The 27,410-nt window shown below is 57.6% G+C and overlaps 1 protein-coding gene across 1 annotated transcript; it reads right to left on the bottom strand.

Annotated features, from left to right (window-relative positions):
• Positions 1-1,783: 1,783 nt before the first annotated feature.
• CHGA (chromogranin A) lies at positions 1,784-14,982 on the bottom strand. Its single transcript, XM_080656995.1, has 8 exons — positions 14,693-14,982; positions 13,872-13,918; positions 11,186-11,279; positions 10,286-10,354; positions 9,196-9,294; positions 6,630-7,061; positions 4,577-5,028; positions 1,784-2,268 (listed from the first exon to the last, which is right to left on the bottom strand). Exons 1-8 carry the CDS (start codon positions 14,736-14,738, stop codon positions 2,185-2,187), a joined length of 1,323 nt encoding a protein of 440 aa, XP_080513121.1. The 5' UTR covers positions 14,739-14,982; the 3' UTR covers positions 1,784-2,184.
• Positions 14,983-27,410: the final 12,428 nt, after the last annotated feature.

Below are 27,410 nucleotides of genomic sequence, written 5' to 3'. Positions count from 1 at the left end.
GGAACTGACTGACAGTACGTCTTGGGCCATCGTCCTGACCACGAGGGGCCTTTTCCAGAGTGGTCTCATCTCCCTTTTCTTCCAGAGTTGTCCCTGATCAGGCAGCCGGACCCCTTCTCCCAGAGCTGGGGGGGGGAGAGGGTGGACCCCTTCTCCCAGGGCTGTGGGGGAGAGGGCAGACCCCTTCTCCCAGGGCTGTGGGGGGAGAGGGTGGACCCCTTCTCCCCAGGGCTGTGGGGGGAGAGGGCGGACCCCTTCTCCCAGGGCTGTGGGGGGAGAGGGCGGACCCCTTCTCCCAGGGCTGTGGGGGGAGAGGGCGGACCCCTTCTCCCAGGGCTGTGGGGGGAGAGGGTGGACCCCTTCTCCCAGGGCTGTGGGGGGAGAGGGCAGACCCCTTCTCCCATGGCCGTGCTGGGGGGAGGGGCAGACCCTCTGCAGCTCCTCTCTCGAAAGGCTTTGTGCAGCAGGCAGGGTCTCACCAGGCTGGCAGTCCTGGCTTTGGTGCCGACACCTGTGCTTTGGGACAAATGCCACGTGCTTCAGCCCTGTTCCAAGCAGCGTTTCCCAGAGCCCCAAGCTGGCTTTGGCCGACTCTGCACATCTGTGCACATGACGCTTACATGGATGTGTCCACCACATACAAAAGCACGGCTTCTGTGCAAGCCAAGAGCACCTTGGTCCACGGCTGTGTTGCACGTTTGCCCGTGGGATTGGGGTTATGACCGGCAGGTGGCCCGTCTTTGGGATGGGTTACTTCGCGGACGAGTTCCCTCATTTGCTACCTAATCTTGGGAGTGGATGTTCGATACCTGACTGACTAGTGGACACCTGGCCCGCTTCACGAGAGGCCCAGACTTGCCCAGCCTCTCCAGTGACTTGAGTTGGCGTCAGCCTGGCTTCCTGACCCAGTCGGCCTGGGCCTCTCGAATCCCCACCAGGAGCTGCTCACCCCAGTTGGTGGACGAGGAAACCAAAGTTCCGAGAGAGCCGGGAACGCCCGCCGGCGCTCCCTCGCTGGGCCAGGGATTCCAACTCCAGTCTGCCGTCAAACCCCCCCATCTCTCCAGTCTGCCGTCAACCCCCCCATCTCTGGGCAGTGGCTCCATGAGGTCAGGGCTTGTCCGTCCACCTGCGAGCTCAGGGCTGCCAGGCCCACAGTGGCCACTTCAGATGTCTGCCGAGCCCTGATACTCAGCGGGTCCACACCGGTCCCGCGCACCCGCCCGATCCATTCTTATGTGTGACCCTGCACCCCACAGTGAAATGTTTTGGGCATCACCCCTGCCCGTGACCTTGATGAGTCCTGTGAGCCTCAAGTTTCCTCATTCTCAAAGCTGAGACTGAGCCCTCGTGAGCCATTAAATGTGCAAGAACTTGAGACACCCCGATTCCTGTGCACATGCCAGGTCGGGGATGGCGCTCAGGCCGAGGCGCCTGTGGCTGTGGTGGCAGGCACTGTCCCCAGCACCATGGAGAGCTGAGGCTGTTTCCCTCCTGACCCCGCCTTTTTGGGGCCCAGCTCAGGTGTGGCTGGGAAGTGGGGGAGAGGAAGGAACCTGGGGCCCCTTTGCATGTGTGATTCAATCCCCACACACTTCGAGGCAGATGCCAGCACTCCGTTACACAGAGGACGGGAAAACTGGTGCTCAGGAGGCAGTCCTTTGCCCGAGATCCCATGGCTAAGAAGCTGCCCAGAAAGGAGTTGCCCCAGGGGAACGGGCCCTCCCCTTGTCCCTTTGCCAGAATCCCACCCGTGCCACCCACTGAGTCACGAGGGGGAAGGTTCAAAGAAACAGGAGAGCCCAGAGCAGATTTATTTTCCTTTTTAAGTTGTGTACAGGGTATATTACAGTCAGGAATGCTCAACTTTCCCCCAAAGGTCAGGGGTTATTGCAGTTGAGCCCAATGGCTCTGATGTGGAAGGAAAACTTCTAGAAAGCTTCCCGAGTTCAGAGAAAGGATCATCGTTTAAAGTCGTGGGGGTCTGCCCTGCAGAGGGGTGCACGGGGGTCGGAGCAGGTGAAAGGAGCAGGGGACAGCAGGGTGGCCTGGGCGCGGGCGGGCTGGGCTGCCTCCCTACCGGAAGCAGCACACAGGTTGGCGGGCCAGGACCTGCACAGGGGACAGCAGAGCCAGGACCACAGGGTGCCTCCGGGGCCCTGGCCGGAGGGGCCAGCCGGTGCCTCACCCCCGCCGCAACGCCTGCAGCTGCTGGGCCACCTTCTCCAGCTCCGCCTCGATGGCTGACAGGCTCTCCAGCTCCTGGTCCTGGGGGGGAACGCCGAGGATTATGCAGGGACTGGCCGGGGCCATGCCGGCATGCTGGAGTGTGCCGCTAGCAGATGGGTGGCGTGGCTGTGTGGCCTCGGTCATGTGGCTTTGCCTCTGAGCCTCGGAGGCCTCTGTGTACCATGTGGACAGTGAGGCCACTGTACAAGGCTGCTCTGAGGAGTATTGTGCAAGAATGCGGGGAAAGGGGGGCCCTCACCCCAATGAGTGAGGGGCCCCGAAGTGCCTGCTAGCTCCCTTCTTCACAGGCAGAGGGAGCCCTGGGCTGCAGGAGGAGAAACGGGGACCCTCCACCCAGCCTGCTGCCTCCTGAATGGCTCCAGGTGGGTGCTTGGAAGGTGCCGCCTCTGGCTCAGATTCCTTCCAGCCCCCCTCCCCCCCCCCCCCCCACTCGGCCTCGGCCTCGGCTCTGACGACGGCTCCCGGGTGAGCCCAGGCCTGGTTCCTGTCTGCTCCAGGCCTGGTTCCCGTCTGCTCCAGGCCTGGTTCCTGTCTGCTCCAGGCCTCCCACCTGAGCAGCCAGGGGCCCATAGGGGCTATGAGAACTGCCCCACCCACCTGCCTAGGCTGGGCCTCAATTCTTGAGCCCAATCAGAGGGGTCGACAGGGTGGTTCAAGGGCCCATTCTGTGTAGCCTGGCTGGGTGCCCCAACCTCGGGAAGCTTCCAGGTCCCCAAAGCCGGGTCTGATGCCCATGAGACGGTGCCCTCGAACTCAGAGCAGGCATCAGGGAAGGCCACCCCCTGGCCTTGACTTGGGAGGGGTGGTCTTCCCGGGTCCCTCCCCTCCCAGCCCCGAGGCCAGCACAGTCAGCCCCACCAGGGCCCATTTGGAACAGACGTCAATGGTTGCCATGAAAACAGGAACCCAGAGCCCTCCGTCGGGGAGTAGCTACCGGGGCATGAGTTCTGTGATACGGGGCCATTTCTAAGAAGACCCTTGGGCTGGGTGGAGGGTCCCTGTTTCTCCTCCTGCAGCCCAGGGCTCCCTCTGCCTGTGAAGAAGGGAGCTGGCAGGCACCTCGGGGCCCCTCACTCATTTCAGCTTCTGAGTGTGGGGAAGGGGGTGATCAAAGGTGCCCAGCCTTGTTCTGGGTCCAACAGCCAGGGATGAGGAGCAAGTTTCTATTTCCTGTAGCCCCACCCCCTCAGCCTCCTGGGGCTCCAGCCGCCAAGAAAGAGCCTCCGTCCTCTCAGCTCCAAGGGCCTGGTCCCAGACCCAGAGAGAGGGGCGGAGGCCAGAGGAAGGGCCAAATCCTCTTCTTGAGGGACAGGTCCCAGCCTCATAAGGTCTCCATTCCCACCTGGGCCCTGAGGCTTGAGCCACTGACACCCCCCACGGCCTCCTCCAGCTCCAAGGCTGTTGCCAGCCCTGCCCGGGACCCCAGCTCCCACCCCATCCCCTCCTGTGGGGCTGCGTCTCTGCGCCCCATTGAGCTTCTCAAGTAGCCCTGGGCACGGCCAGGGTTTCAAAGCTCACCTGGATCCTGATCGTGATAATGAGGTGAGCAGGAAGGAGCCCTTGCCCCCCGGGGTAACCCATGAGGTTCAGAGGAGAGTGAGTGACCTGCCCAAGGTTCACACAGCCAGGAGGAGGCAGAACCCAGGTTTCCGGGCACCCACCTGCTTCCCCCCTCACCACCAGCAGGAGGTCCAACTGGCCCTGCCCTTCCCCCTCTGCTATTCAGGGGTGAGAGGCGGGGCCTGGACCTGGGAGCAGAGGGTGTGCGTGGGCTGCCTGGGGTCGGGGAGAGGACCTGGCTGGATCACCACAGGTCTTCCCAGGACACCCCCGTCCCTCGGTGTCCCGTCCCCTCATGCCCTCCCAGCGCCTGGCCCCAGGGTGCCCTGGGCTTGGGTCCCCCAGGCAGCAAATGGCCCTCCTCAGGCCAGTGCCTGGCGGGTCCTTTGGTTTCCTGCTCTCTCCACCCAAGGCTCCACGCCCGCAGAGGCTCCGGCTCGTCAGGGCATGGCGCTCAGCACCTCACCCCCTTTGTCCCGGGCGCTGACCTGAGCACCCCCCGTCTCCTGTCTGCCTGTCTGCCAGCTTTGCTGGGTGCCCCCTGTGAGCTGGGCTCCCTCACCTCCCTGCCTGGCACGCCCTTCCTCCTGCCCCGTCCAGCCTGCCTCGAACCCAGGCCCCCGCGGTGTCTCCGGTCTCCCTGTCTGAGCACCTCTCCAGTCCCAGACTCCAAGGGGACGGGAACCCTCCGTGGGCAGCAGCCACACGTCTGGGTGCAGCTGCCCCCGCAGCTGGGCCCGCACCCCGAGGCCCGCCCCGTACCAACCTCCGGTCTGCGGTTGGCGCTGCCCTCCTCCTCCTTCTTCTCCTCTGGGTAGCTGCGCCCCTGGGGGGGCAGGCCCCCCTCGGGGTCCTCCTGAGAGGATGGCCTCCAGGCACCACGCAGCTGCGGCCCTGGGCCCCCGAAGCCATAGCCCCGGGGCCGGAAGGAGAGCTTCATGGAGCGGTCGGGGTCGTCCTCGTCCTCCCCCTCCAGCCGCTTCTCCGCCGTCAGCTCCTCGGCCAGCTGGTCCATTTTGCTCCATCGCTTGGCGTCCTCCCACTCCTTGGAGAGCCGCTCATCCTCCGGCTCCGGCTCCCTGCTCTTCGCGCCCGAGAAGAGGCCCCGAGGGGCCCCTGCCAGCTCCTCCTCGGGCCGGGACCGCTCCCGGTCCCCCTGCCCCTCGGGGGACTGAGCTTCCTCAGCCCCAGTCTTTCCGGCTCCATCCTTGGACCAACCTGGAGCAGGTGGCGGACAAGAGCAGGAGATGAGGGAGAAGTGGTCACCTTCCCCGGCCCCCCACTCCCCGGGCCTCTCTGTGGCCACCGCTGACAAGACCCCATCCTGGGTGTCTGGCTCAGCCTGTGAAGGTTCTCCTTGGAGGGAAAACCATCTTCACACCAGGCTTCGCAAGACCCTCTCAAAGCCCGGGGGGGTGGCTGACGAGCCTGCCTCTCCTTCAGCCCCATCGCCCTAGGAGCCCCGACGCAGGGGGGACCTTGCTGGGCAGGAGGACAGACCCGGACAAGGCCATGGGGGAGCCGAGGTCTTTCTCACACCCTGATTGAAGCTGACAGCTACCCCAGAGATGCCTGTTCCCATCGGTCATGCTGTCCCTCTGTTCCCAAAGCCTACCCACCCACCCTGCAAACCCTACCCACTCCCCCTGCCATCCTACCCACTCCCCCTGCCATCCTACCCACTCCCCCTGCAATCCTACCCACTCCCCCTGCCACGCCTACCCACTCCCCCTGCAAACCCTACCCACTCCCCCTGCAATCCTACCCACTCCCCCTGCCACACTTACCCACTCTCCCTGCAATCCCACCCACTCCCCCTGCCATCCTACCCACTCCCCCTGCAATCCTACCCACTCCCCCTGCCACACTTACCCACTCTCCCTGCAATCCCACCCACTCCCCCTGCCATCCTACCCACTCCCCCTGCAATCCTACCCACTCCCCCTGCCATCCTACCCACTCCCCCTGCCATCCTACCCACTCGCCCTGCAATCCTACCCACTCCCCCTGCAAACCCTACCCACTCCCCCTGCAATCCTACCCACTCCCCCTGCCATCCTACCCACTCCCCCTGCCATCCTACCCACTCCCCCTGCAAACCCTACCCACTCCCCCTGCAATCCTACCCACTCCCCCTGCCATCCTACCCACTCCCCCTGCAAACCCTACCCACTCCCCCTGCCATCCTACCCACTCCCCCTGCAATCCTACCCACTCCCCCTGCAATCCTACCCACTCCCCCTGCAATCCTACCCACTCCCCCTGCCATCCTACCCACTCCCCCTGCAAACCCTACCCACTCCCCCTGCAAACCCTACCCACTCCCCCTGCAATCCTACCCACTCCCCCTGCCATCCTACCCACTCCCCCTGCAATCCTACCCACTCCCCCTGCCATCCTACCCACTCCCCCTGCCAAGCCTACCCACTCCCCCTGCAATCCTACCCACTCCCCCTGCAATCCTACCCACTCCCCCTGCAATCCTACCCACTCCCCCTGCCATCCTACCCACTCCCCCTGCAATCCTACCCACTCCCCCTGCAAAGCCCCTCCAGCCTCCTGGGTTGGGGAGGGGATCTCTGTGGAATAGTGAAGATGCATGGTTTGGAGTCAGACAAACCTGGGTTGGAATTTCAGATTTTACTACAAATTAGCTGTGTGACCTTGGGCAAATGACTAACCCTCTCTGAGCCTTAGTTTCCCATCTGGAAAATGGACATAATGAGGTAGAATGAGATTATGGATGAGCCTCCTCCCCACACACACACCCATCCCCCGCTCCCCTACACATTTGTCGAGGTCTCAGACATCATACGTACTCTCAGCCCTCCGGACCTCCTTGTAGCCAAGGCTTGGGTGGGGGTCAGCTGCTTCGGTGGGGCCTTCTTCTTCAGAGAGAACCTTCTCTCCAGCCTCCTCATCGTCATCGTCCTCCTCCTCTTCTCTCCTTGCCTGCTGTCCTTGCTCCGCATCCTGGCCCTTCTCTCTGTCCACCACATCCTGGGAGGGGCCCTGGCTGTCCCCCTCAGCCGGAGGATCTGGGTGTTTCTGGCTGGGGAGGCTGGCTGGGGGATGGGTGTTGGCAACCCCCTCCTCCCCTGGGACCTGGTTGTCCTCCTCGTCCTTGGACCCCTGCCCAAGTTCTGGGGAGGCTTGGGGCCCGGCTCTGTCCATGTCTTCACCACTCTTCTCCACCTCATTAGAATCCCCCCTTTTCTCTGCATCCTTGGGGGATGTCTCTTCTGTCCCTTCTGCAAAAAGAAGAGAGCAAAGTCGGGCCCTAAGGGCCAGGCTGCACCCAGGGTCTCCCCAGAGTCCGGTTTCAGATCTCGGTCATTGTATCTCTTCCATTCCAACAAGTCCAGCCCGAAACACCCGTGACAGAATTAGGGTTACCCTCTCCGTGTCTGGCTTTGACCTGAGCACAAATGAACTGTTTCTTTGTAATTCCACCTCTTAAAGAAGGAGGTGATTAAAAAAAATAAAGACCTTGAAAATGACCCCAGAAGGTAGAGCCTGAATGGGAAATTAGGACATCAGCTGAACTGCTGTGTGATGGTGGGGCAGTCCCTTACCCTCTCTGTGTAAGAGGCACCATTACTGAGACCGCATTGTCCCCTCCCTGCGGGGCCTGTTTCGAGCATCCTGGGAAAGTGCTCAATGCTTCAATAGTTGTCGTTTTCATTCAGAGGCGTTTCCGTGTGGTTGCTCTGAAGACAGCCTTTAACTGTGGAAGCCCCTCCCACCTCTAGAATGGTTACCTTTACACAAGCGCTACCTGGTCCATCCCGCCCTCTGGCTGGGACTCCAGAAACTCAGACCGATCCTCGGGAAGGCAAGGAGGCCTGACGTGCTCCTGAAGTCCGTGGGCGGCAGAGCTGAGCCCCGAGTCAATCCCAGCCTCCCGGTGCCGAGTACGGGGTGCCCTTTGCGCTGACACGTGGCTGCTTCCCTTATTGAAGCTCCCAGACACACACACACACACACACACACACACACACACACACACACACACTCTACTGCCCCACCCACAGCCATAGCAGGCATCCATAGTCATCCGGACACTCGTTCCCTTGGAGCCAGCGTGGGAGTCCACGCCATGCCCCAAACTAAAGAGTTTGCTGACCACTGGGATAGGGGCTTAATCACAAGGAACAACAACAGCCTGTAATTATTGCAATCGAGAGTCTAGGTCAGTGGTCGGCAAACTCATTAGTCAACAGAGCGGCAAACCGCAGCTCGCGAGCCGCATGTGGTTCGTGAGCCGCGGTTTGCCGACCACTGCCCTAAGCAAGCAGCCACTGGGAAGAGAGCGCTGGCTAGGAGAGGGCGCCTGGCCCACCAGCAGGCTTTCCGGGGGAAGGCCCCGGAGAACCCGGCTCCTGGAAACGGGCCTTATTCACCCCCCTCCGCATGCCAAGGGCAGGGCCTGTGGGGGCAGTTTGTGGGTGTTTGCAGGTAGGAGGATGAGTCACAGAGAATCACCTTGACCTACACTATGGTCTCTTTGACCCCTAAAAGCTCTCTGGTTTCAAGAAAGATGATTCATTTGGTTGGAGCATTGTCCTATACCCTGAAAGGTGGTGGGTTTGATTCTCAGTCAGAGCATATTCCCAGATTTCGGGTTCAATTCCTGGTCTCTCTCTCTTTCTCTCTCTCTCTCCCTTCCTCTTCTAAAAAAAAAAAAAAAAAAAAAAAATCAATGATGACCATATCCTCAAGTGAGGAGTAAAAAGAGAGAGCTGATTCAGGTTCGTTTAGTGCAGTGGTCGGCAAACTGCAGCTCTCGAGCCACATGCGGCTCTTTGGCCCCTTGAGTGTGGCTCTTCCACAAAATACCACGTGCAGGTGCGCACGTACAGTGCGATTGAAACTTCGTGGCCCATGCGCAGAAGTCGGTTTTCGGCTCTCAAAAGAAATTTCAATCGTTGTACTGTTGATATTTGGCTTTTTTGACTAACGAGTTTGCCGACCACTGGTTTAGTGTTTGGAACCGACTCCTCTGGGATTCTCCTGTAACTTGGCGATTCTAAGGCACCACCGAATCCCGGGAGGCCATGCGCTCGGGGCAGGCGCCCTGCTGTGGTGCCGGAGTCAAAGCGGCTCACCTGCCAGGCCGGACACTTCCTGCTCTGAGTGTCGGCTGCTGGTGGGCGGATGGGACCGACGGGGGGCTTTGGAGTGAGGCGGACCCAGGTCCACAGGTGCAGTGATGCCTCAGACAAGGTGCTTGACCTCTCTGGGCCTCATTTGTAAATGGAAGGAAATAGCCACCTTCCAGGGCGTCCAGGAGGGGTTTCTGCCTCCCGGGACCCTCCATCTAGCATGGCTGCTGTTACTATCCCCTCCCTCCCCTGCTCTCTGGCCGGACTGGCCAGCACTGACCTTTCAGCTCGGCCGGGTCGTTCTGCTGCCCAAGAACCTCTGAGAGTTCATCCTCAAAACTGCCGTGTTTCTTCTGCTGGCGTGCCCTCTCCTTGGCACCTGGCAGGAGGAAAAAGTCCCATTTAGTCTGAGCTGGCGCATTTGTCTGTGGAAGTGAAGGCCTCCACTTGCTCATCTGTGCACTGGGCACGCACGTTCCAGGCCTGCCCAGCGAGAGGCGGAGGCGGTGAGAGCGTGGGGACGGTGGAAGGGTTGGCTGTCCCTGTCCCCTCTGAGCTGGGGCCCATCAGGTGGCCATACCGCCGCCAGACTCAGTTTCTCCCCTAGGCAATGAGAACAACCCGCCTGCTACCTCACAGAGCAGCCAAGACTCAGATGGAGCAGAGGGTCCCAGGGGCCGAGGCAAAGAGGGGGCCCCCTCGGGACCTGGCTGGGAGCTAGGGAGCCCTGCAGCAGGCGGCAATGGTGACGGCGACCCTCATGGTCCCCGTAAGTCCAGACACTTGGGAGAAGCCAAACACGTGCCCGCGTCCAAGCCCAGGGCTGGCACCTGCTGCCATGAGCCACACCCGCCCCTCTCCCTGCATCAGCCTGAGGCTGCAGCTGCCGCCCGGGACTGTCCCCTCCTCTGCCTGGTTCCTGACCGTGGCCCCTTGCCCAGGCACCCGGCACTCTGCAGCTGGCACTGATTTTTCCCCCACGATGGGAGTTTCTGGAACGGCCATAGGAGCCTGACCCAGTGGTTGTGGGCAAGGGAGTGTGCCCAGAGGAAAGAGATCCTCCTTGCCACCCAATCTCAAAAGTACGGCCCAACTCCAGAGCCTGGGCGGCATTCGGAGAGCTGCACGTGGTCTTGGCGTGTCCCTAACTCACTGTGTGGCCGAGGGCAAGGCTCTCAACCTCTCTGGGCCTTGATCTCTTCCACTATATCGTGGCCGACCTGACCAGGTGGCATGGAGGACCCGGCGGCTCCACTCTCTAGTTGAACAGAAATAACTGCGGACCAGAGAGAATCAGGACCTTCCGCCCTGACTTCCTGACGCTCAGTCGCTGGAATTTACCCAGATTCATGCGCGGTGGCTGGAAGTACCTTGGAGAGCGAGGTCTTGGAGCTCTTTCAGCAAATTCTGGTGCCGCAGGATTGAGAGGATCCGCTCATCTGCAACGAAGGAGGGTGTCATGGGCCACGGCCAGAGGACAGCGAGGGAGAGATTGCCATCAACAGTTTCTGCTGAGCTCAAGGACTTCACTCTGGAAACTCAACGCCTGGGTGGCAGCGGCAAGATTGGGTCTTGCGATAACACCTTTGAAATGACCCCCTTTCCCAGGTGTCGATCCGTTTCCTACCACAGCAGAAAGGTCAGCCACTGGCCCGGCACTGAGACCCTGGCCGAGAGGGGGCAGCCCCGAGGGGAGGTACCCACCTCCATGCCTTGGCTCGTGCTGGCCGATCCCCTCGAGTGCCCTTTCTTCATTTTTCTACCTATTGGTTTCCAACTTGTAACTGCCAACCCCAGTGCTAATGTTGGCTCCATCCAACAGCTGCTCAAAACTTGACTGCCTGCTTAGCAAAGCTTCCTCCTCCTGCCCACCCCGCAATGCTGCTTTTTCATCACCCATCTATAAGGCGTCTGCCAGGTGCCAGCAGCTGTTCTTGGCACGGGGGGTATAGCACACAAAATCCTTGTCCACAGGGAGCCCGCGTTCTGGCGGCTGCTGTTCCAGACCTGGTTTCGTTCTGCACAGAGTCCTAACTAACTGTGTTCCTATTTGTCCCTCTGCCCATCTGTACGCACAGGGCCCGGACCGCCTTCATCTCCCTGTACCGCTCAGACTGCAGCTCAGGCCTGGGCGAGGCTGGCACTTTGTCAGCCTCGCCCAGGGGCTGGGCAGTTGAGTTAAATCACTGAATTCCATCAAAAGCCACACCCCCATGTCCTAGCCTTCCAGCCCAGCAGGCAGCAGCCCCTCCCCCCAGCCTGGCCCATACCTCCTCGGAGTGTCTCAAAACACTCCTGGCTCACAGGCATGGGGCTGGGCTTGGAGAGCGTGTCAGAGATAACCTCAACGATGCACTTCATCACCTGGAAAGAGAGTGGGGCAGTTGGGGTGGGTTTGGGCATGGGACTCAGCCCCTGAAGGCTCCAGGGCAGATTTCTCATGAGGACATAAGGGCATTTGCTCTTGTCTCCAAGATCCCATGGATGCCTGGCTCAGGGGCACAGCTCTGCTTTCTCAGACAACAATAGCAATGACAAGAGAAAACCCTCAGATGGTACTTACGCGCCAGGCACTCCAATCCCCTGGCCAGCAGGTGCCCCTCTAAGGGGGGTGGGTACCTGGGGCCTTCTCGTGTCCAGGGGTTTCTCTAAGGATGGGGAAGCTGCTCCTGGCATCAGACATCTGTTCTGCAAAAGCATCTCAGTCTTGCAGGTGCCCCCCAAATCAGCTATGTCCAGGAAGCCCTTCTGGACCACCCAGAGGAGAACAAAGACCTCCCCTGGCTCTGACCTGGCTGGAAACAGGACTTGGATGACTGTCTCCCAACATCCACAGTGCTGTCACATGCCGGGATTGACAGCCTCATGGTCTGGCTCCACATTCACCCATGGATGAATCTGCTGGCTGCAGGTGGGCACACATTGGCTATCTCTGGGTGCCCATCCAGGCCAACAGCAGCCTCTCTCGGAAGGTGCTGTGGATAATGGAGCACCTGATAAATGGACATTGGAGGATGGTACCAACTCCATTGTGGTATCCTAGCTGTGTTATCTTGGGAATGACCTCTCTGAGCCTCAGTTTCCTCACTTGTGAAACGGGAGTGAGAAGAACCTCCCAACTCCCCTCCCAGGGTGACAAGGCACAGATGGGAAAACACTCTATAAAGCTAAAGTGCCACACACAGCCAGAGAGAGATACACAACTCCCAACCTGCTTCAGCAGGAGGTGTGAGACAGGCATCAGGCAATGCTGGTAGGGAGAGAGGGCATGGAAGGCTGTGTCTATGGGATACCAAGGCAACCTGTCCAGGGATCCAAGGATGGCAAGCTGGCAAACAGGCTGTACAACTGTCTCAGCATCCTGGGGATGGAACATTCGGGTCTCTAACAGCTGTTCTGGGGCCCCTGACCCCAGGCTCCTGAGTACAATACGGTGCCCTAAATGTCTCCCAGAAGGGATCTGGTGAGGAGGGCCCTTCAGCCTGTATCTTGCATCTCCCTGCAACCCCAGACCTTGCACTGGGAATAGCAGATAACCAAGAGATCCCGAGACCAGGTTTTGAGAGAGAGGAACTGGGTCTGGACCCCAAGAACAATAGGGAGATTAAGGAGGGAAGCTCTAGACCAGTGGTTCTCAACCTTTCTAATGCCGCAACCCTTTAATACAGTTCCTCCTGGAAGTACCTTGGAAAGCGAGGTCTTGGAGCTCTTTCAGCAACCGTTATGAAGTAGCAACGAAAATAATTTTATGTTCTGGTGACCCCCAACCATAAAATTATGGCTCTACAGCAGTGGTTCAGAGAACCACTAGCAGGGTCGCCTAAGACCACCGGAAAACACAGATATTTACATTACGATTCATTAACAGCAGCAAAATTACAGTTATGAAGTAGCAACGAAAATAATGTTATGGTTGGGGGTCACCACAACATGAGGAACTGTGTTAAAGGGTCGCGGCATTAGAAGGCTGAGAACCACTGCTCTAGACATAACAGCACCCATTTATACTGTGTGCCAGGTACCTCACATCTGATTCCTACTCCTCACAACTCCCCACAAGGGAAATATTATTACAGATGGGAAAGGGAGGAGCTCGGAAAAGTTAAGGGATTTTCCCAAAACCTCACAGCTAAAAGGAGTGGTGGAGGTTTAATACAGGCTGAGGAATAGGAAACACAATTGAGCAAATGGATGCCTCATGTTTTAGCCATCGCCTCTCTGGAATGGAGGAAAACCGCTCCTGCAAAGGTGGGAAGCAGACATTTACCCGACTCTCAGGTGGAGGTATCTGTGAGCACCAGAGACTGGAAAAACAGCCCCAGCTCAGGAATGAATTTCAAACGTACACCTAACAGGAAGTATCTCTTGCTGGCTACAGAGCTTCCATCAGCGTCTCCTAAGTCTCTTTCCTGAGTGACATCCACCGTCAGCCCTAACTGGCTGGGACCCGGGGTGCAGAAGCCATAAACCAAGGATGTTTTCATTGTGGCTCTTTGGGAGAGCCATGGCTTGAGTACCTGTGGGGTGGGGTGTGTTGCTGGCAGAGTGCTGGGGGGAGGGGAAAAGCAAAGGGGGAGGTGAAGACCTGGTTCTCCCATGTCTGTGGACAACCACAACCACAGAACAGAGAAGCCACCCCCAGCAGCCCTCGGTGGGTCTGCCAGATTCGGGATGTTTGATGGTGGGGCTGGCTCCCCAGCCCAGCAGGCAAGACACGGGCCCCACTGGGCTGCAGACTCAGCTCCGAGGAAGCTGGGGAAGTCCCGCCGCGGGTGGCAGGGCCACGGAGCAGTCTTTGATCTCTTCTTTCACTAGCTGTCCCCAGGCTCAGCAGCCGCAGCAGTGTTGGCTCTTGGCTTTCTGCCAACTCACTTCTGCAGCTGCCCAAGACCTGGCTGTAAGGTGTCCCCTGGAGCCTCCTACCCCCTCCTGGGGCATCCCCAAACCCCTTCTTACCTCGGTGTCCCTTTTATTCATAGGGCTGTTCACAGGGAGGGCAATGACTGGGAAGAAAAAGAGAGAGAGCTGGGGTCACTTCTCTGTTCTGAGGGGAGAGCCCAGTCCTTCTTGGCCAGGTTCATCAGGGGCCCATCACCTCTTTGCTCCCCCTCACAACTGCCCCCACACAAATGAGATGCTGGGGCTGATTTTGTTTCCCTTCCCCGGCAGCTGCCCCGTGAGGTGTCTCCCAGAGGCTGCACCTGAGAGCCTTAGCCCTTCCCTTTGGGAAAGCTGCTCAGAACGGAGCTGAAGGCAAGTGTGAAAACAAGGCCCAGGGCTGAAGGGCCTGGGCGGGAGGAGAATGCAGGGAGAGGTGGAGAGACCCAGCGGTGAGGGAAAGAGATGGAGGAGAAGGAGTGTGAGATGACGCCCAGAGGAAGAAGTCAAGGGCAGGAAGACGGGAGAGCGGTAGGGTGGAAGAGAGAGAGAGGCAGAGCGGGAGCCGGCGGCAGCCCTCCCATCTCCCCCAATGACCTTGGCTAGCCAGGGCGCGGAGCCGGATGCAGCCCGGACGCCCAGCCCAGGTATGAGGTGGGGGCACCCAGGGGCCTGCCTCGCGGAGTTGGGAGTCCAGCCCCAAGAATCGGATCTGCGGGTTCTGGGCCCAGGACACTTAGCTGGGTCCGGAGGGAGGCGGGCGCTGTCCGCGGTGCTGAAACTCGCTGCACGTAGGGGAGGGACCGAGGGGAGCGGGGGCTGCGCGGAGCCTGGACACAGGGCAGGCAGGGCCGGAGCAAGAGGGGCGCCCAGGACTCTCTCCCCCACACTCCGCTCACCTTGCCCGGCGCAGAGCAGAAGCGCCAGGACCGCTGCGGAGCGCATGGCGAACCCGGGACGCCGAGCAGCTGGAGGTCTGGGGCCGGGCACGGTGGGCACCTGGGCGCGGGGTGGTTGGACGGGCGGTGCGGGATGGGCTACCTCAGGCGCTAGAGCGGGGATGGGGGTCGCAGAGTCTGTGTGCGTCCGTCTGTCGGTCCACCCACCAGCCTCCCTGCACAGAGTTCTGACACTGCAGTAGCTACAGCAGAGGCGTGCTCGCCCGCTACCGCTTATATACCACCACCCCGGAAATGACGTCATCGGACCGCCCCCTGCCCCTTGCTCCACCCCTCTGGGGGTCCGGCCGCTGTTCGTTCCACCCCCATCCTCACCCCTCTGGCCCACGCCTCTCACAGCTAGTAAGTCTGCCTACGAGGCAGGCATCTGGCTTCCAGGAGGTGGCACCGGGGACTTGGCTGATTCTCCACCACTTAAGGCTCCACTGACTTGCTGTGTGTCTTGGGCAAGATACTCCTGGTCTCTGGGCCTCGTGTTCCTCCACTGTGCGCTGAGGTTCCTGCCATTCCTCTCACAGCACGCCATCCTTCCTCCGACCCTGGCATGCTCTCCCTGATCTCCGTGGCTGAGGTGTGCTCACCATTCAGGGGCTCCCTCAAATATGTAGGAGGCCCTAGAGCGGCTTCCCGACCCCTGTCTGAGTAAGGCCTCTCTCTGGCAACCCAATCGTGTGCCTTCATGACTTGTCATTGTACCAAATATCTATATATTTATTTGAGTAACATTTTGTCTGCATTGCTTTCACAGTGCTCAGCATGGCACCTGGCACAGAGAAACTCATTTAAGAGATAATGTTGAATATACTGAGTGGTAGTTCAACCCGTGCTTGAGGGAGTCCTGGGCTCTGGCCATTGTTGGGCAGCTCTCCTGGGGGGTTGTGAGGGAGGGGTGGGGGCCAGCTCTTGATGTCAAACCAAAAGAGGTGACCTTGAAACTTCTACTCAGTAGCCCTGATCAACCCCTTAGGATCACCTTCTTGCCACTGTAACCCATCCTGTGTTTGAGAACAGCTCTCACCTCTTCTTGAGTGTTCTGCTTTGTTTCCCTCTGCCCTTTAGCCCTTGTGCTCGGCCACATGTGTAAGGCCTGGATGGTCACTGCCCAACTGCTGTGAAGAAAGCTGAACCACTTTCCAAGGGAGTGGGCCTCTCTCGTGGAAACTTCCAGAGCCGCTGCCAGCCTCCAGGAATGCCTGTTCTCCAGGAGCCTGACCCTGTTTGTCATGAGACTGAGCACAATCAGCCAGCAAAGATGCCCCAAACCAGGCTTCATGAGTGACAGTGCCACTCACTAGCACTTGCGCTGTGTGTCATAGCTCTTCGGAATGGTCCATCGTTGATGCCTCACAGCACCTGGGCCTAAATCAGAGAGGGATTTGATTCTTCTTTGCAAATTTGCAAACTGCAGAGACCCGGGAAGTGGAAGTGAGCACCCGGGCAAGCGAATGGGAAAGCTGGACGTAGAGCTTGTCTTGCCCACATGCCCCATGTGTCCCGCCATCTCATGACCTCTCACATGCCATTCGCTCTCCCTGGAAGTCCTCCCATTACCATCCCACTCCCTCCCCTGTGGCCTGGCACACTTCCACACCTTTTAAGTCCTGAGGTAATTGCTTCCTTTTCTTGCCTCCACAACACTTCTTTGAGTATTTATCACGGAAGATTGAAAACATTTGCCTTTAGGCCCTGACCAGGTAGCTCAGTTGGTTAGAGCATCGTTCTGATACACCAAGGTTGCCGGTTCCATTCCCCATCAGGGCATGTACAAGAAGCACTGATGAATGCATAAATAAGTGGAACAGCAAATTGATGTCGCTCTTTCTCTCTCAAATTAATACGTAAATAAAGAGAAAATATTTGCCTGTATCTCATGACACTTTGATTTCCTTAGTGTTTGGTCTGCATCCTTTTCATCTTGGGACTTTGGTTCCTGGTGTAGTGCTGGGCACACGGTAGGCACAACGGAAAAACAAAAGAAGGAAGAAAGTCACAGCCCTTGATCTCATCTTTGGGCTGGACCAGTTAGGTAAGGATAAGCTTCTGGAACAAAAACCCCTAAAATACAGTGGGGCCCTAACCAGTTTGGCTCAGGGGATAGAGCGTCGGCCTGCGGACTGAAGGGTCCCAGGCTCGATTCCGGTCAAGGGCATGTCCCTTGGTTGCGGGCACATCCCCAGTAGGGGGCGTGCAGGAGGCAGCTCATCAATGTTTCTATCTCATCAATGTTTCTAACTCTATCTCTCTCCCTTCCTCTCTGTAAAAAAATCAATAAAATATATTTAAAAAAATAAATAAAATACAGTGGGATAAGATGGGTCTTGTTCCTGCCACACAGCAGCCACGAAGTGAACAGTGAGACTCACTCATGGGGTGGCTCCACATGAGCTTGTCATCTTTGATACCAAGGCAGCTACTCTAGTCACCACATTTATCCATCATCACATAGGGACAAGGGATGGATGGAGGCCAAGCAGCTTCTTTGTAAGGATATGATGCATGTGTTACTTCTCCTGTGGGTTAGCACTCAGGCACAGTTGTAGGGGAGGCAGGACAGCCACTGGGGTGGTTCTGATTACTAAAGGAAGGGGGATACTGGAGGACAATAACCATTCTCTACTACACAACCATGGGGACGATGACAGTAACTAACCTCGTGGAAAACTCACTGTGAACCTGGTGCTTCTAAAAGTTTGCATCAGCCCTATGTGAGAGGTGCCATCATTGCACTGTTTACAGGTGGAGTTCTGCAAGAGAATGAAGCCCAGATGCCCTAAGGCACTCACCATATGTAGTGAATTGATGTCTCTTGCATGCATCTAGAATGGCATTAACTATGCACCACCCTTGGGAGAATTGATGAAATTGTCTCTCAGATAAGCTCTGTGCTGTATGGTTCTGATGGGGAACCGTGTATGGGGCTGTTGATGGGCACGTTGTAAGAAGCCAGGCACTGGGTTCGATTCTTGTCTTTGTTTGGGTTCCCCAAAAGCAGATGCCAAGACAAGGATTTGGGATTTCAAAGAGTTCATTTGGAAGTGATTCCAGGAAGCGCAATAAGGAAGTAGTAAATGGGAAAAGGAAAAGAGAAAAGCCATTGGTGGTTGTGTTGATGATTGAGTCACCTCGGAGGGCAGCACCTCAGAATTGTGCCAGTGGGGTGAGGAATGGGCACTTTCCTTCATTGGGGGTCTCTCCTGGAGGCTTGATTTACCAGCACTCTGCTCTGCTCTGGGCTGCAGGAGGAGGGAATCAGAGAGGAGTCTGGTCTGCTCTGAAGATGGGCGTAGCTGCCCATCTTGGAGTCACGTTAGAGTGCCAAGGGACCAGCAGGTCTCACCCTGCACATTGCCCACTGGTTCCCCAAGATCTGCTGCCAAACTTTGATCCACGCACACGATATATGGTTATCGCTACATACATATACTGCCTTGGTTTTGTATGTGACATGAAGCAGGGAGCTGAATGGGTGGTGGAACTGTAGCATAGCTCACTGAGAGGAGGAGATGGAGAAAAGCAAAGTCAGGAGCTCTTTGCATTGTGAGTATGCCAAGGGCATGTGGGTTAGACTGCTCCACCTTCATCCCCACTCTCTTGTGGTGGGCAGAAATAGGAAAGCTAAAAACTACATTTCCCAGATGTCCTTGCAGCTAAGGACCCGGTTGTGATTTAGGTTCTACCAATCAGAGGAGCAGGAACTGGATTTGGAGTTGTGTGTAGAGAGAGACAGGATGCAGAGCCACCCTGCTGCCGGTGTGGGGTGTGGATGGGACAGGGTGGGTGGCTCTGGAGACGTGGGGTGTGGATGGGACAGGGTGGGTCGCTCTGGAGACAGCTGTGGTGCCAGCTTCCCGCAGCTCCCGTGGCAGCGCAGTTCTGACGAGGTTTTGTGAGTGGTTTCTGGAAACCCACTTTAGAGTCGGCTGCTTCAGTTCCAGTGATTCTGAAAGCCACTTAATATCCTGTTTTCTGAACTGAACCCCGATTGAAACAAGGAAATGGCCAGTCAGGCCAACAAGCAGTTCTGACAACAAATAGCAACACTGGGGTGGAGGGTGGCCGGTGAATGGGGTGCTGACAGTGGGAGTGTGTGTAGGCCCCTTGTCTCTACTTTGAAGGAAAGGGACAGTGCCAGCACTATTTATTTCCAATCCCCTGACAGCACTGGCTCAGATCCATCCAAACCTGCAGGGTTTCACCCTGGGAGAGTGCACACTGTGGCATAAGCATTGCCTGTTGACTTCCCTCCTCACTCCTCCTCCCTCCGCCCTCCACCCCGGGCCCTTCCCCGCTTCTCCACCCGGAATTCCTGTGAACCCTGTCCACTCGCATGGTTGACTCAGGGACCCCAAGCCCAGATGCTGACCCCCACGGGCTCTGACTGGGGTGAGGGTCTGACAGCGCCCTGAGCCTCGATGGGCCTCAGTCCTGCAGCCACACGGAGCTCAGTGCCCTTCACGCCTCACTCACCCCTTCTCAGGCCTTGATAGCTTCCCCTCCATCCCTGGCTCTGGGCTTGATGGTTCTTTTTTTAATTTTAATTTTGTTTCGTTTTTTTTTTTCAATTACAGTTTACATTCAGTATTATTTTGTATGAGTTTCACGTGTGCAGCATAGTGGTTAGACCAGGCGTCCTCAAACTATGGCCCACGGGCCACATGCGGCCCGCCGAGGACATGTATCCGGCCCACCGGGTGCCGCTGCCTGTCCTGCTTAGCAGCCGACTCGTCCCGGGCCCGCAGTGCGCATAGGAATTTGTTCATAGTTTTTTTTTTTAAACTATAGTCCGGCCCTCCAATGGTCTGCGGGACAGTGAACTGGCCCCCTGTTTAAAAAGTTTGAGGACCCCTGGTAGACAATCATATACTTTACAACGTGTTCCCCCTGATATTTCCAGTGCCCACCTGGCACCTACATAGTTATCACAATGTGACTAACCCTATTCCCTAGGCTGTACTTCACGTCCCTGTGACCATTCTGTAGCTACCAATCTCTATTTCTCAATCCCTTCACCTCTTTCACCCAGTCCCACTCCCCTCTGGGAGCCATCAGTCTGTTTGCTGTACCTCTGAGTCTGTTTCTTTTGTGTGTTTTTTAAAAATATATTTTATTGATTTTTTTTACAGAGAGGAAGGGAGAAGGATAGTTAGAAACATTGATGAGAGAGAAACATCGATCAGCTGCCTCCTGCACACCTCCTACTGGGGATGTGCCCGCAACCAAGGTACATGCCCTTGACCAGAATTGAACCTGGGACCCTTCAGTCCGGTTAGGGCTGTTTCTGTTTTGTTGGTTCATTTATGTTGTTTTTTAGAGTCACATGTAAATGAAGTCTTGATTGTCTTTTTAATTAATTTGGAGGGTGTCTCTTTAGACTCCTGCCCTACTTAGGAGGTGTCTTGTGAAGCCGAGCTGGAGTGGGGGGTGGGGAGAGCCCCAGACTCTGGGGTCAACTGGACGTAGAACGTCCCCCGAGCTAGCCCTTCCCACGCTGTGCCCAGTGTCCCCACCTGAGGGGTGCACGCTGTGCTGAGTGTGACAGATCTGAACCACAGTAGCTGACCCTCCGCACGCATCGACTGCTTTTCTCTTCCCACGCCTGCGAGGAAGTGCTATCATTTTCCTCCCTCATAGACTGACTGGGAGGCGGAGGCTTAAAGAAGTCGCCAAAAACGCTAAGTGGCCATCCAGCCTAAGCGGCAGAGGCAGGATTCGACCTGGAGCTGCAGTGCGGGAAGCAGGAACGTAGAAGTTTCTTTCTTTTAGACAAAGAGGTAAGTGCTAATATCACCCGATAAAGAGGCAGCTGAGACACAGCACCTGTGTCTCAAGTCACTCAGCAAATCAACAGCGGGCTGTGATGGGAGCCAGGCTCTCCTAGCCCCCCGTCAAGGTTCTCCTTCCTGGACAAGGCTGCCCTCCTCTCGAGGTCCCCGGGTGGCTGGGGGACGGCCGCCCAGGCCTTTCCTGGGTGCCAGAGACCTTGCGGAGGTGCGCTCTGGAGACAGTCACACAATGGCCTCTCTGGACCCAGCCTCTTTTTCACCCGCTCTCCCAGAACTGTTAGGGGACTGGGAAGGGGGGACAAACATTTATGGAGCACCTACTATGTTCCAGGCTCTGTCTGGATGCTTGGAATATGCCTGTGAAGAAAAGAACTTCTCGGAGCGTGTACTGTAGGCTGGGGAGACAGGTGATAAGCAACAGTAAGTACGTGCTTGGAAGGTGGCGATGCTGTGAAAACAGGAAGGGCAGCCCTGGCCGGTGTGGCTCAGGTGGTTGGGTGTCAAGCTGCACCGAAAGGTCGCTGGTTCGTTTCCTGGTCAGGGCACATGCCCGGGTTGCAGGCTCGATCCCTGGTAGCGGGTGTGCAGGAGGCAGCTGATCGATGTTTTGCTCTCACATCAATGTTTCCCTCTCTCCCTCTTACTTCTTCTCTCTCTGAAAAATTAATTTAAAAAAGGAGAAGAGCAGAGCAGGGTAAGGGGCTTGGGAATGGTCGGGCGGGAAGGGTGGCCTCATCAAGCAGGTGGGCAGGAGAGGCCTCGCTGAGACCATCACTTAAGCGAGGCCTCGAAGGGCCTGACGGAGGGAGCCCTGGGGCTTCCTGGGAGAAGGACATCCAGGCAGAAGCAGAGCCAGAGCAAACTGGCAGGTTTGAGGCAGCACCAAGGCCCAACACGGCGGGAAGAGGGCGAGTGGGTGGTCGTGGGTGAGGCAGGATCGGGCCGGATTGTGCAGGGCCTCACGGACTGGGGAGGATTTGGGCTTTGAATCTGAGAAACAGGAGTCGTTGGGAGAAGAGGGGCAGCCGAGGTTGGGGATGATGGGATGCCCGAGGGCATTTTATGGAGGTGCCCGCAGACCTAGCTAGCTCCCAGCTGCCCCAACACCCACCGTCCCGGGGGCCTGCCGAGAGGCTTCTGAACGAGGAGGAGCCGTGCCACCGCCTGTCCCAGGGGGCCAGAAACGCCCCCTTTGGTGAGCACCAGATCCCAGGAGCAACCGACTGCTCGACTGCTCGGGACACCTCCACGCGGGAGCCCTGCCAGAGGTCCCTGGGAGCCGCTTTCTCCTGTCCCGCAGGGAAAGTGGCAGCTGCTTATCTGACGGGGAGCCAGGGCCCTGGACAGCAGAGTCAACACGCCCTCGGCCGCTTACAAAACCCTGTTTTCCAAACACTCCGCTCCTCGCGCCCCTTATCAGCCTCCAGGTGGCAAAGCCCGGTTGCCGGGCAATGCTGTTTATCTGCGCGGTCTGCACGGAGGCCAGCCCGCGGTGATTGCATCAGGTCCTCTCCCACCTGTCTCTGCAAACATCTCCAGGGGCCTCCAATTAAGGTTTTGCTTTTCTTCTTTGGCAGATGTTGGTTTTAATCTAATAAAGCTGTTTACAGGCCGTCGTGGGTGGACGAGGGCTCAGTGGGCCCCAGCCCAGGAGGCCGGTGGGAGAAGTGGGGGAGGGTGCCTTGGGCACCGCGCCCTGGACGCGAGGCTGGCTCACTGGAGACGTGAGGCACACCAGGTTGGACGGAAGGACCAGCCTGGACCACACTGAAATGCGAGAAGCCTCCCTGTGCCTCCCCTCCTTCCTGCGTCCCGCAGCCGTATTCCCACAGGGTGACCAGCGGCCTCACTCCCGGGCGGGACGGCTCCGTGGGGGGCTCCTCTGGGTCAGAGACACCTGTGGCCAGGGAGAGCAGCGGGAGGTGGGTCTGCACAGGCTCCGTAGAGAGATGCTGTGGAAGAACTGCTTAGCCATGTGCAAATCCCAGGGTCACGCCAAGCAGACCAGACATTGGACACTCAAGGTCTAGCGCCAGCCGTGGGCAAACTACGGCCCGTTCGGCTGTTCTATCCGGCCCGCGGAGCCGAAAGAGCGGAGGGTTCTCTTGCTCTCCCCTCCGCTCCTTTACTTTGAATTTATATTAGTTCACACAAACACTCCATCCATGCTTTTGTTCCGGCCCTCCGGTCCAGTTTAAGAACCCATTGTGGCCCTCGAGTCAAAAAGTTTGCCCACCCCTGGTAGGGAGATGGTGGTGAACATAAGGCTCAGAAGGGTCTGACCACGTGGCCAAGGCACCCCTCCCCTAAAAACAGGTTCAGAGCAATGTAGGGGGGCTTCTAGGAGGGGCCAGGTAGCGGGGACTCTGAGGGGGAGATAGCCCCCTTTTCAGGCCCTAAGCTCTCAACCCTATGGGCCCCCAAAGGCTGCTTGTAGGCCCCCCAGAGGAGTCTTCAGGTGAGGTCAGGGCCCTCCTAGTCCCCAGAGTCCCTCCAGCTGGCTGAAGCAGCTTGTGATGCTGGAAAGAGCTGCACTGCGGCCTCAGGAGACCAAGGTCTGAGTCCTGGCTCTGCCTCGTGTCACCTTGCAAAAGTCACTTAACCTTCCGGAGCCTGTTTCCTTTTCCACAAAATGGCCAAAATAATTCCGTTTGTGGTTTCTATGACTTTAACTGAGAAAACTCAGTTGCTGACATCTGTAGCACTTGCTATGTCTGGGGTGGCTCAGGGGTGCTGATAACAAAAGGGGAAGTTCCTGGGTGCTCACCATATGGGGTGTCTCAGGTGGCTGTCACAGCTCCCTCCTCTCTCTCTCTCTCTCTCTCTCTCTCTCTCTCTCTCTCTCCTCTGGTGGGGCATTTGGTTCGTGTGGTTCCATTTGTAGTTCACTGACGGACTAAATGAGCTCCTTCTCCCACTTCAGCATCAGCAGAGCGGGGCCCCTCAACCTCTGGGAGTGCCTCAGCTTTCCCATCTGTAGAATGGGGATGCTGATGATAGCACCTGCCTCCCGGGCTCTGAGACGGCTCATGGAGTCGCTGAGTCACGTCAGCACCGACCTGCTCACAGGAACTTTGGGAGGTGGTTTCCTTTAGGATCGAGTGCCCGATGCTGAAGGCGATCCAGCTCCCACAGCAGCGTCTAGTGCCCTGCAGAGTTGAGCTCTGGGGCAAGGGATGTTGACGCAGGGCCCTGGAGAGCTGAGGCTGGGCTGAGTCTGCTCTGCACAGAGGGGCAGGGGCAGAGCTGATCCCTCGCCAGGCAGCCCAGCTGGGGGCAGGGGTGCAGGCAGGGGGAGCTTGGGGAGCTCAGCCTACAAGGAGGCCAGGGAGCCCCTATGCCTGGGGCCTGCAAGGCAGTGCAAGGAGCCTCTTCTCTCCCGACTGCTTCTCAGCCAATTAGCTGAGCGGCCTGTCCCCCGAAGATCAGGCAGGCTGTCCTCCCACCTCTCCTCACTCCCCCAGCTGGGTTCCTTGTTTCTCCTGCCCCAGGCCCTACAGGAGCGGGCAGAGAGTCCTGGACCACGTGGGCTGGATCACGGACCCGCCCCTGACAGAGACCGAGGTAAGCCCAGGTGTCCACCTGGTGTCCTCAGCCTCGTCCACCTGTCCAAGACCTTTCCGCCTGGAGGTCCTCAGAGGCGGTCAGCTGCTGTGGTACCCCGACGAGGACGCTCTGAAGAAGCCACGCCCCTCCGCCCTGGTTCCCAGTCCTCTTGGCTCCCAGCTCCAGGACAGGTGGTTCGGGCTGGTGGTTAGATGAAGCTCTAGCTCAGGCCCGGACCTTCCCAGGCTACTCAGCCACCTCATCCTGGGATCCCCGTGAGCAATATGGCTCCTGAGGCACGCGTGCCCGTTAGTAATGATGCCCGAGGGCATGTGGGATCAGGATACTGAGGCCAAGAGCTCAGTGCGAGCTGAGCCGCGAATGCTCTGTGCCAGAATCCCAAGTCCCGTGAGGTCCTTGGGAGGTCAGCTTGTGTCCCCACAGCCTCTCCAGTAGCGGAAGAGGAGAGTGAAGCGTGCACACACACAACCACAGGGCTCTGAGCCTGGCCTGCCTTCTAACTGAGGAAGACAACCGGGCGCTTCACTGTGGAATGAGATTTCACCCACGACTAGCAGAATGTCTAAAATCAAAAAGACTGGCCCTCGCTGGTGTGGCTCAGTGGATAGAGCGTCGGCCTGCGGACTGAAGGGTCCTGGGTTTGATTCCGGTCAAGGGCATGTACCTTGGTTGCGGGAACATCCCCAGTGGGAGGTGTGCAGGAGGCAGCTGATCGATGTTTCTCTCTCATCGATGTTTCTAGCTCTCTATCCCTCTCCCTTCCTCTCTGTAAAATATCAATAAAATATATTTTAAAAAAAAAATCAAAAAGACTGGCCCTCGCTGGTGTGGCTCAGTGGATAGAGCGTCGGCCTGCGGACTGAAGGGTCCTGGGTTTGATTCTGGTCAAGGGTACATGCCTGGCTTGCAGGCTCGATCCCCAGTAGGGAGGGTGCAGGAGGCAGCCGATCAATGATTCTCTCTCATCATTGATGTTTCTGTCTCTCTTTCTCTCCCCCTTCCTCTCTGAAAGCAATAAAAATTAATTAATTAATTACATTTGAAAGACTGCTTGCACCGAGCGTTGTGGAGAAGTGGAGGATCTTGAGCTCATACACTGATGAGGGGATGTAAAGTGGCACACTTACTCTGGAAAGCAGTTCGTCATGTCTTCCAAGATGAAACCTATACCTACGGTACGCCCCAGCCATTGGACTCCCAGGAGCTCCCCAAGACAAATGAAAACATTCAGCGCTTGTCCGTGAGTATTCAAAGCAGCTTTATGTGTAATAGCCCCAAACTGGAAACAAGCCAGATATCTATCATCAGATACATGAGTGAAAACGCTGTAGCTTCTCCATCTCATGAGCTGGACTTGGCAATAAGAAGATGTGAACGATTGATATGCACCTTGTGTGGATGGCTCAAAATAGAAGCCAGACAGAGAGTACAGACCATACCATCCTGTGTATATAAAACTCGGGGACATGCACTCCAATCTGCAGTGACAGAAGGCAGATCCCTGGTTGCCTGGGCTGTGGAGGTGGGGCGGGGAAGGAGAGGCCACAGGGCCAAGAGGGAGTTTGGGGAGGCAATGGGTGGGTGGCTTCCCTCGCTTGACAGGGGTGATGTCTTCCCAGGGGGACGCATATGTTAGAACTTTTCAAATTGAACATTTTCAATAGGTGCAAATGTATGCCAATAAAGCGCCTTTTTCAAAAAGAGCCGCCACAATGTGGAATCATTTCGTTGAACACCTGAAACTAATATAATATTACTAGAGGCCTGGTGCACAAAATTCGTGCATGGAGGGGGGGTGTCCCTCAGCCTGGCCTGCACCCTCTTGCAATCTGGGACCTCTGGCTTCAAACCGCTTGCCTGCCTGCCTGATCACCCCTAACCACTCACCTGCCTGCCTGATCTCCCCTAACCACTCACCTGCCTGCCTGATCTCCCCTAACCACTCACCTGCCTGCCTGATCTCCCCTAACCACTCACCTGCCTGCCTGATCTCCCCTAACCACTCTGCCTGCCTGTCTGATTGCCCCTAACCACTTGCCTGCCTGCCTGATCACCCCTAACAGCCTCTGCCTCGGCCCCCGCTGTGGCGGCTTCATCCGGAAGGATGTCCAGAAGGTGGTTCGGCTGTCCGGTCTAATTAGCATATTATGCTTTTATTATTATAGATGTGACTACTATATTTTAATTTTAAAAAGCCCACCAGTACATACCTTAAAAAAAAAAAACAAAACAAGCTCCCACAGGATCCAGAGTACATGGAGAGTGCATGTAGTGGTGGGTGTCTGCCAGGCCAGCTGGCTGGATTATCGTGGGGAAGAGTTATGGTCCCCATCTGACCCATGAGGCTCTGACACTCAGACAGGCTATGTGCGAGGCCTGAGGCCACACAGCAAGCCCAGGGCAGGGTGCGTGCCCTATCCCCGCCTCCTCCTCTGGACTCAGCACATTTCCTGCGGCACAGGCTGTGCTCCCGGGAGTCCTCCAGGGCCTGTCAGCACGCCCTGCGCCCTGTGCTGAGGGACAGGGTGTCCCTCCACCTGAAGATGTAATCTCTCCCCTCATCACCCTCCCCCTGACAGCGGCCCCTGGGCCTGCGCCTGTCGCCAGGAGATTGGCTTAATTTGCAGAGAGGCCATGGTTACAGCTCTCCCCAGGGAAGCAATAAAGTGTGAGAGGGAGATAAGGACAAATGCAATTTCCTAATGACCTGTTCTCTGTGGCAGAGGACTGGGCCACACTGTGACTGGAGCCCCTCTCCTAGCTTCTGGGGAGGCTGAAGGGCCACCTAGCCCAGGACAGTGCCCCAGGGCGAGGGGTCACATTAGGGAGCGGGAGGGGTGGGGTGGGGTGGGGTGCAGGCTGGGGAAGTACCCACTTGGTTCCTGTCCCTGAGCTCTCCCTCAGCCCCGGGACCCACACCAAGTTTGGAGTCAGCTGGAGAGGGACCCTGGACGGGGGCACAGGCACCAGCTTTGTGCATGGACAGACCTGGATGGGGAGCCGGTGCCCGCTGGGCTCAGTCACCCGGCCTGGGAAATGGGGGTAACAGCAGTCCCTGCCTCACGATAATAGCCTGTCCCCTTGCTGTCCTGGTTTATTTTCTCATCACACTGTGCAAAGCAGAGACTGGACAAGCTTCGGAAGGACTCGCTGTCCCCTGAGAGGGGTGGGTGGGGTGGAGAAGTGGGGGAGGCCACATCTACCGAATGTGAGCTGAGCCACGCACAGGCGGGGTCCCCGTAACCTCACAACAGCCCTGCCACGCCACTTCACCAGCAAGGCATTGCGGCCTTGCCGATGGTTGCTTT

The sequence above is a fragment of the Plecotus auritus genome (assembly GCF_963455305.1).
Source record: "Plecotus auritus genome assembly, chromosome: 1".
NCBI lineage: Eukaryota > Metazoa > Chordata > Mammalia > Chiroptera > Vespertilionidae > Plecotus > Plecotus auritus.
Note: the sequence above shows the minus strand (reverse complement) of the source record. Positions and strands in the feature narration are given on the sequence as shown.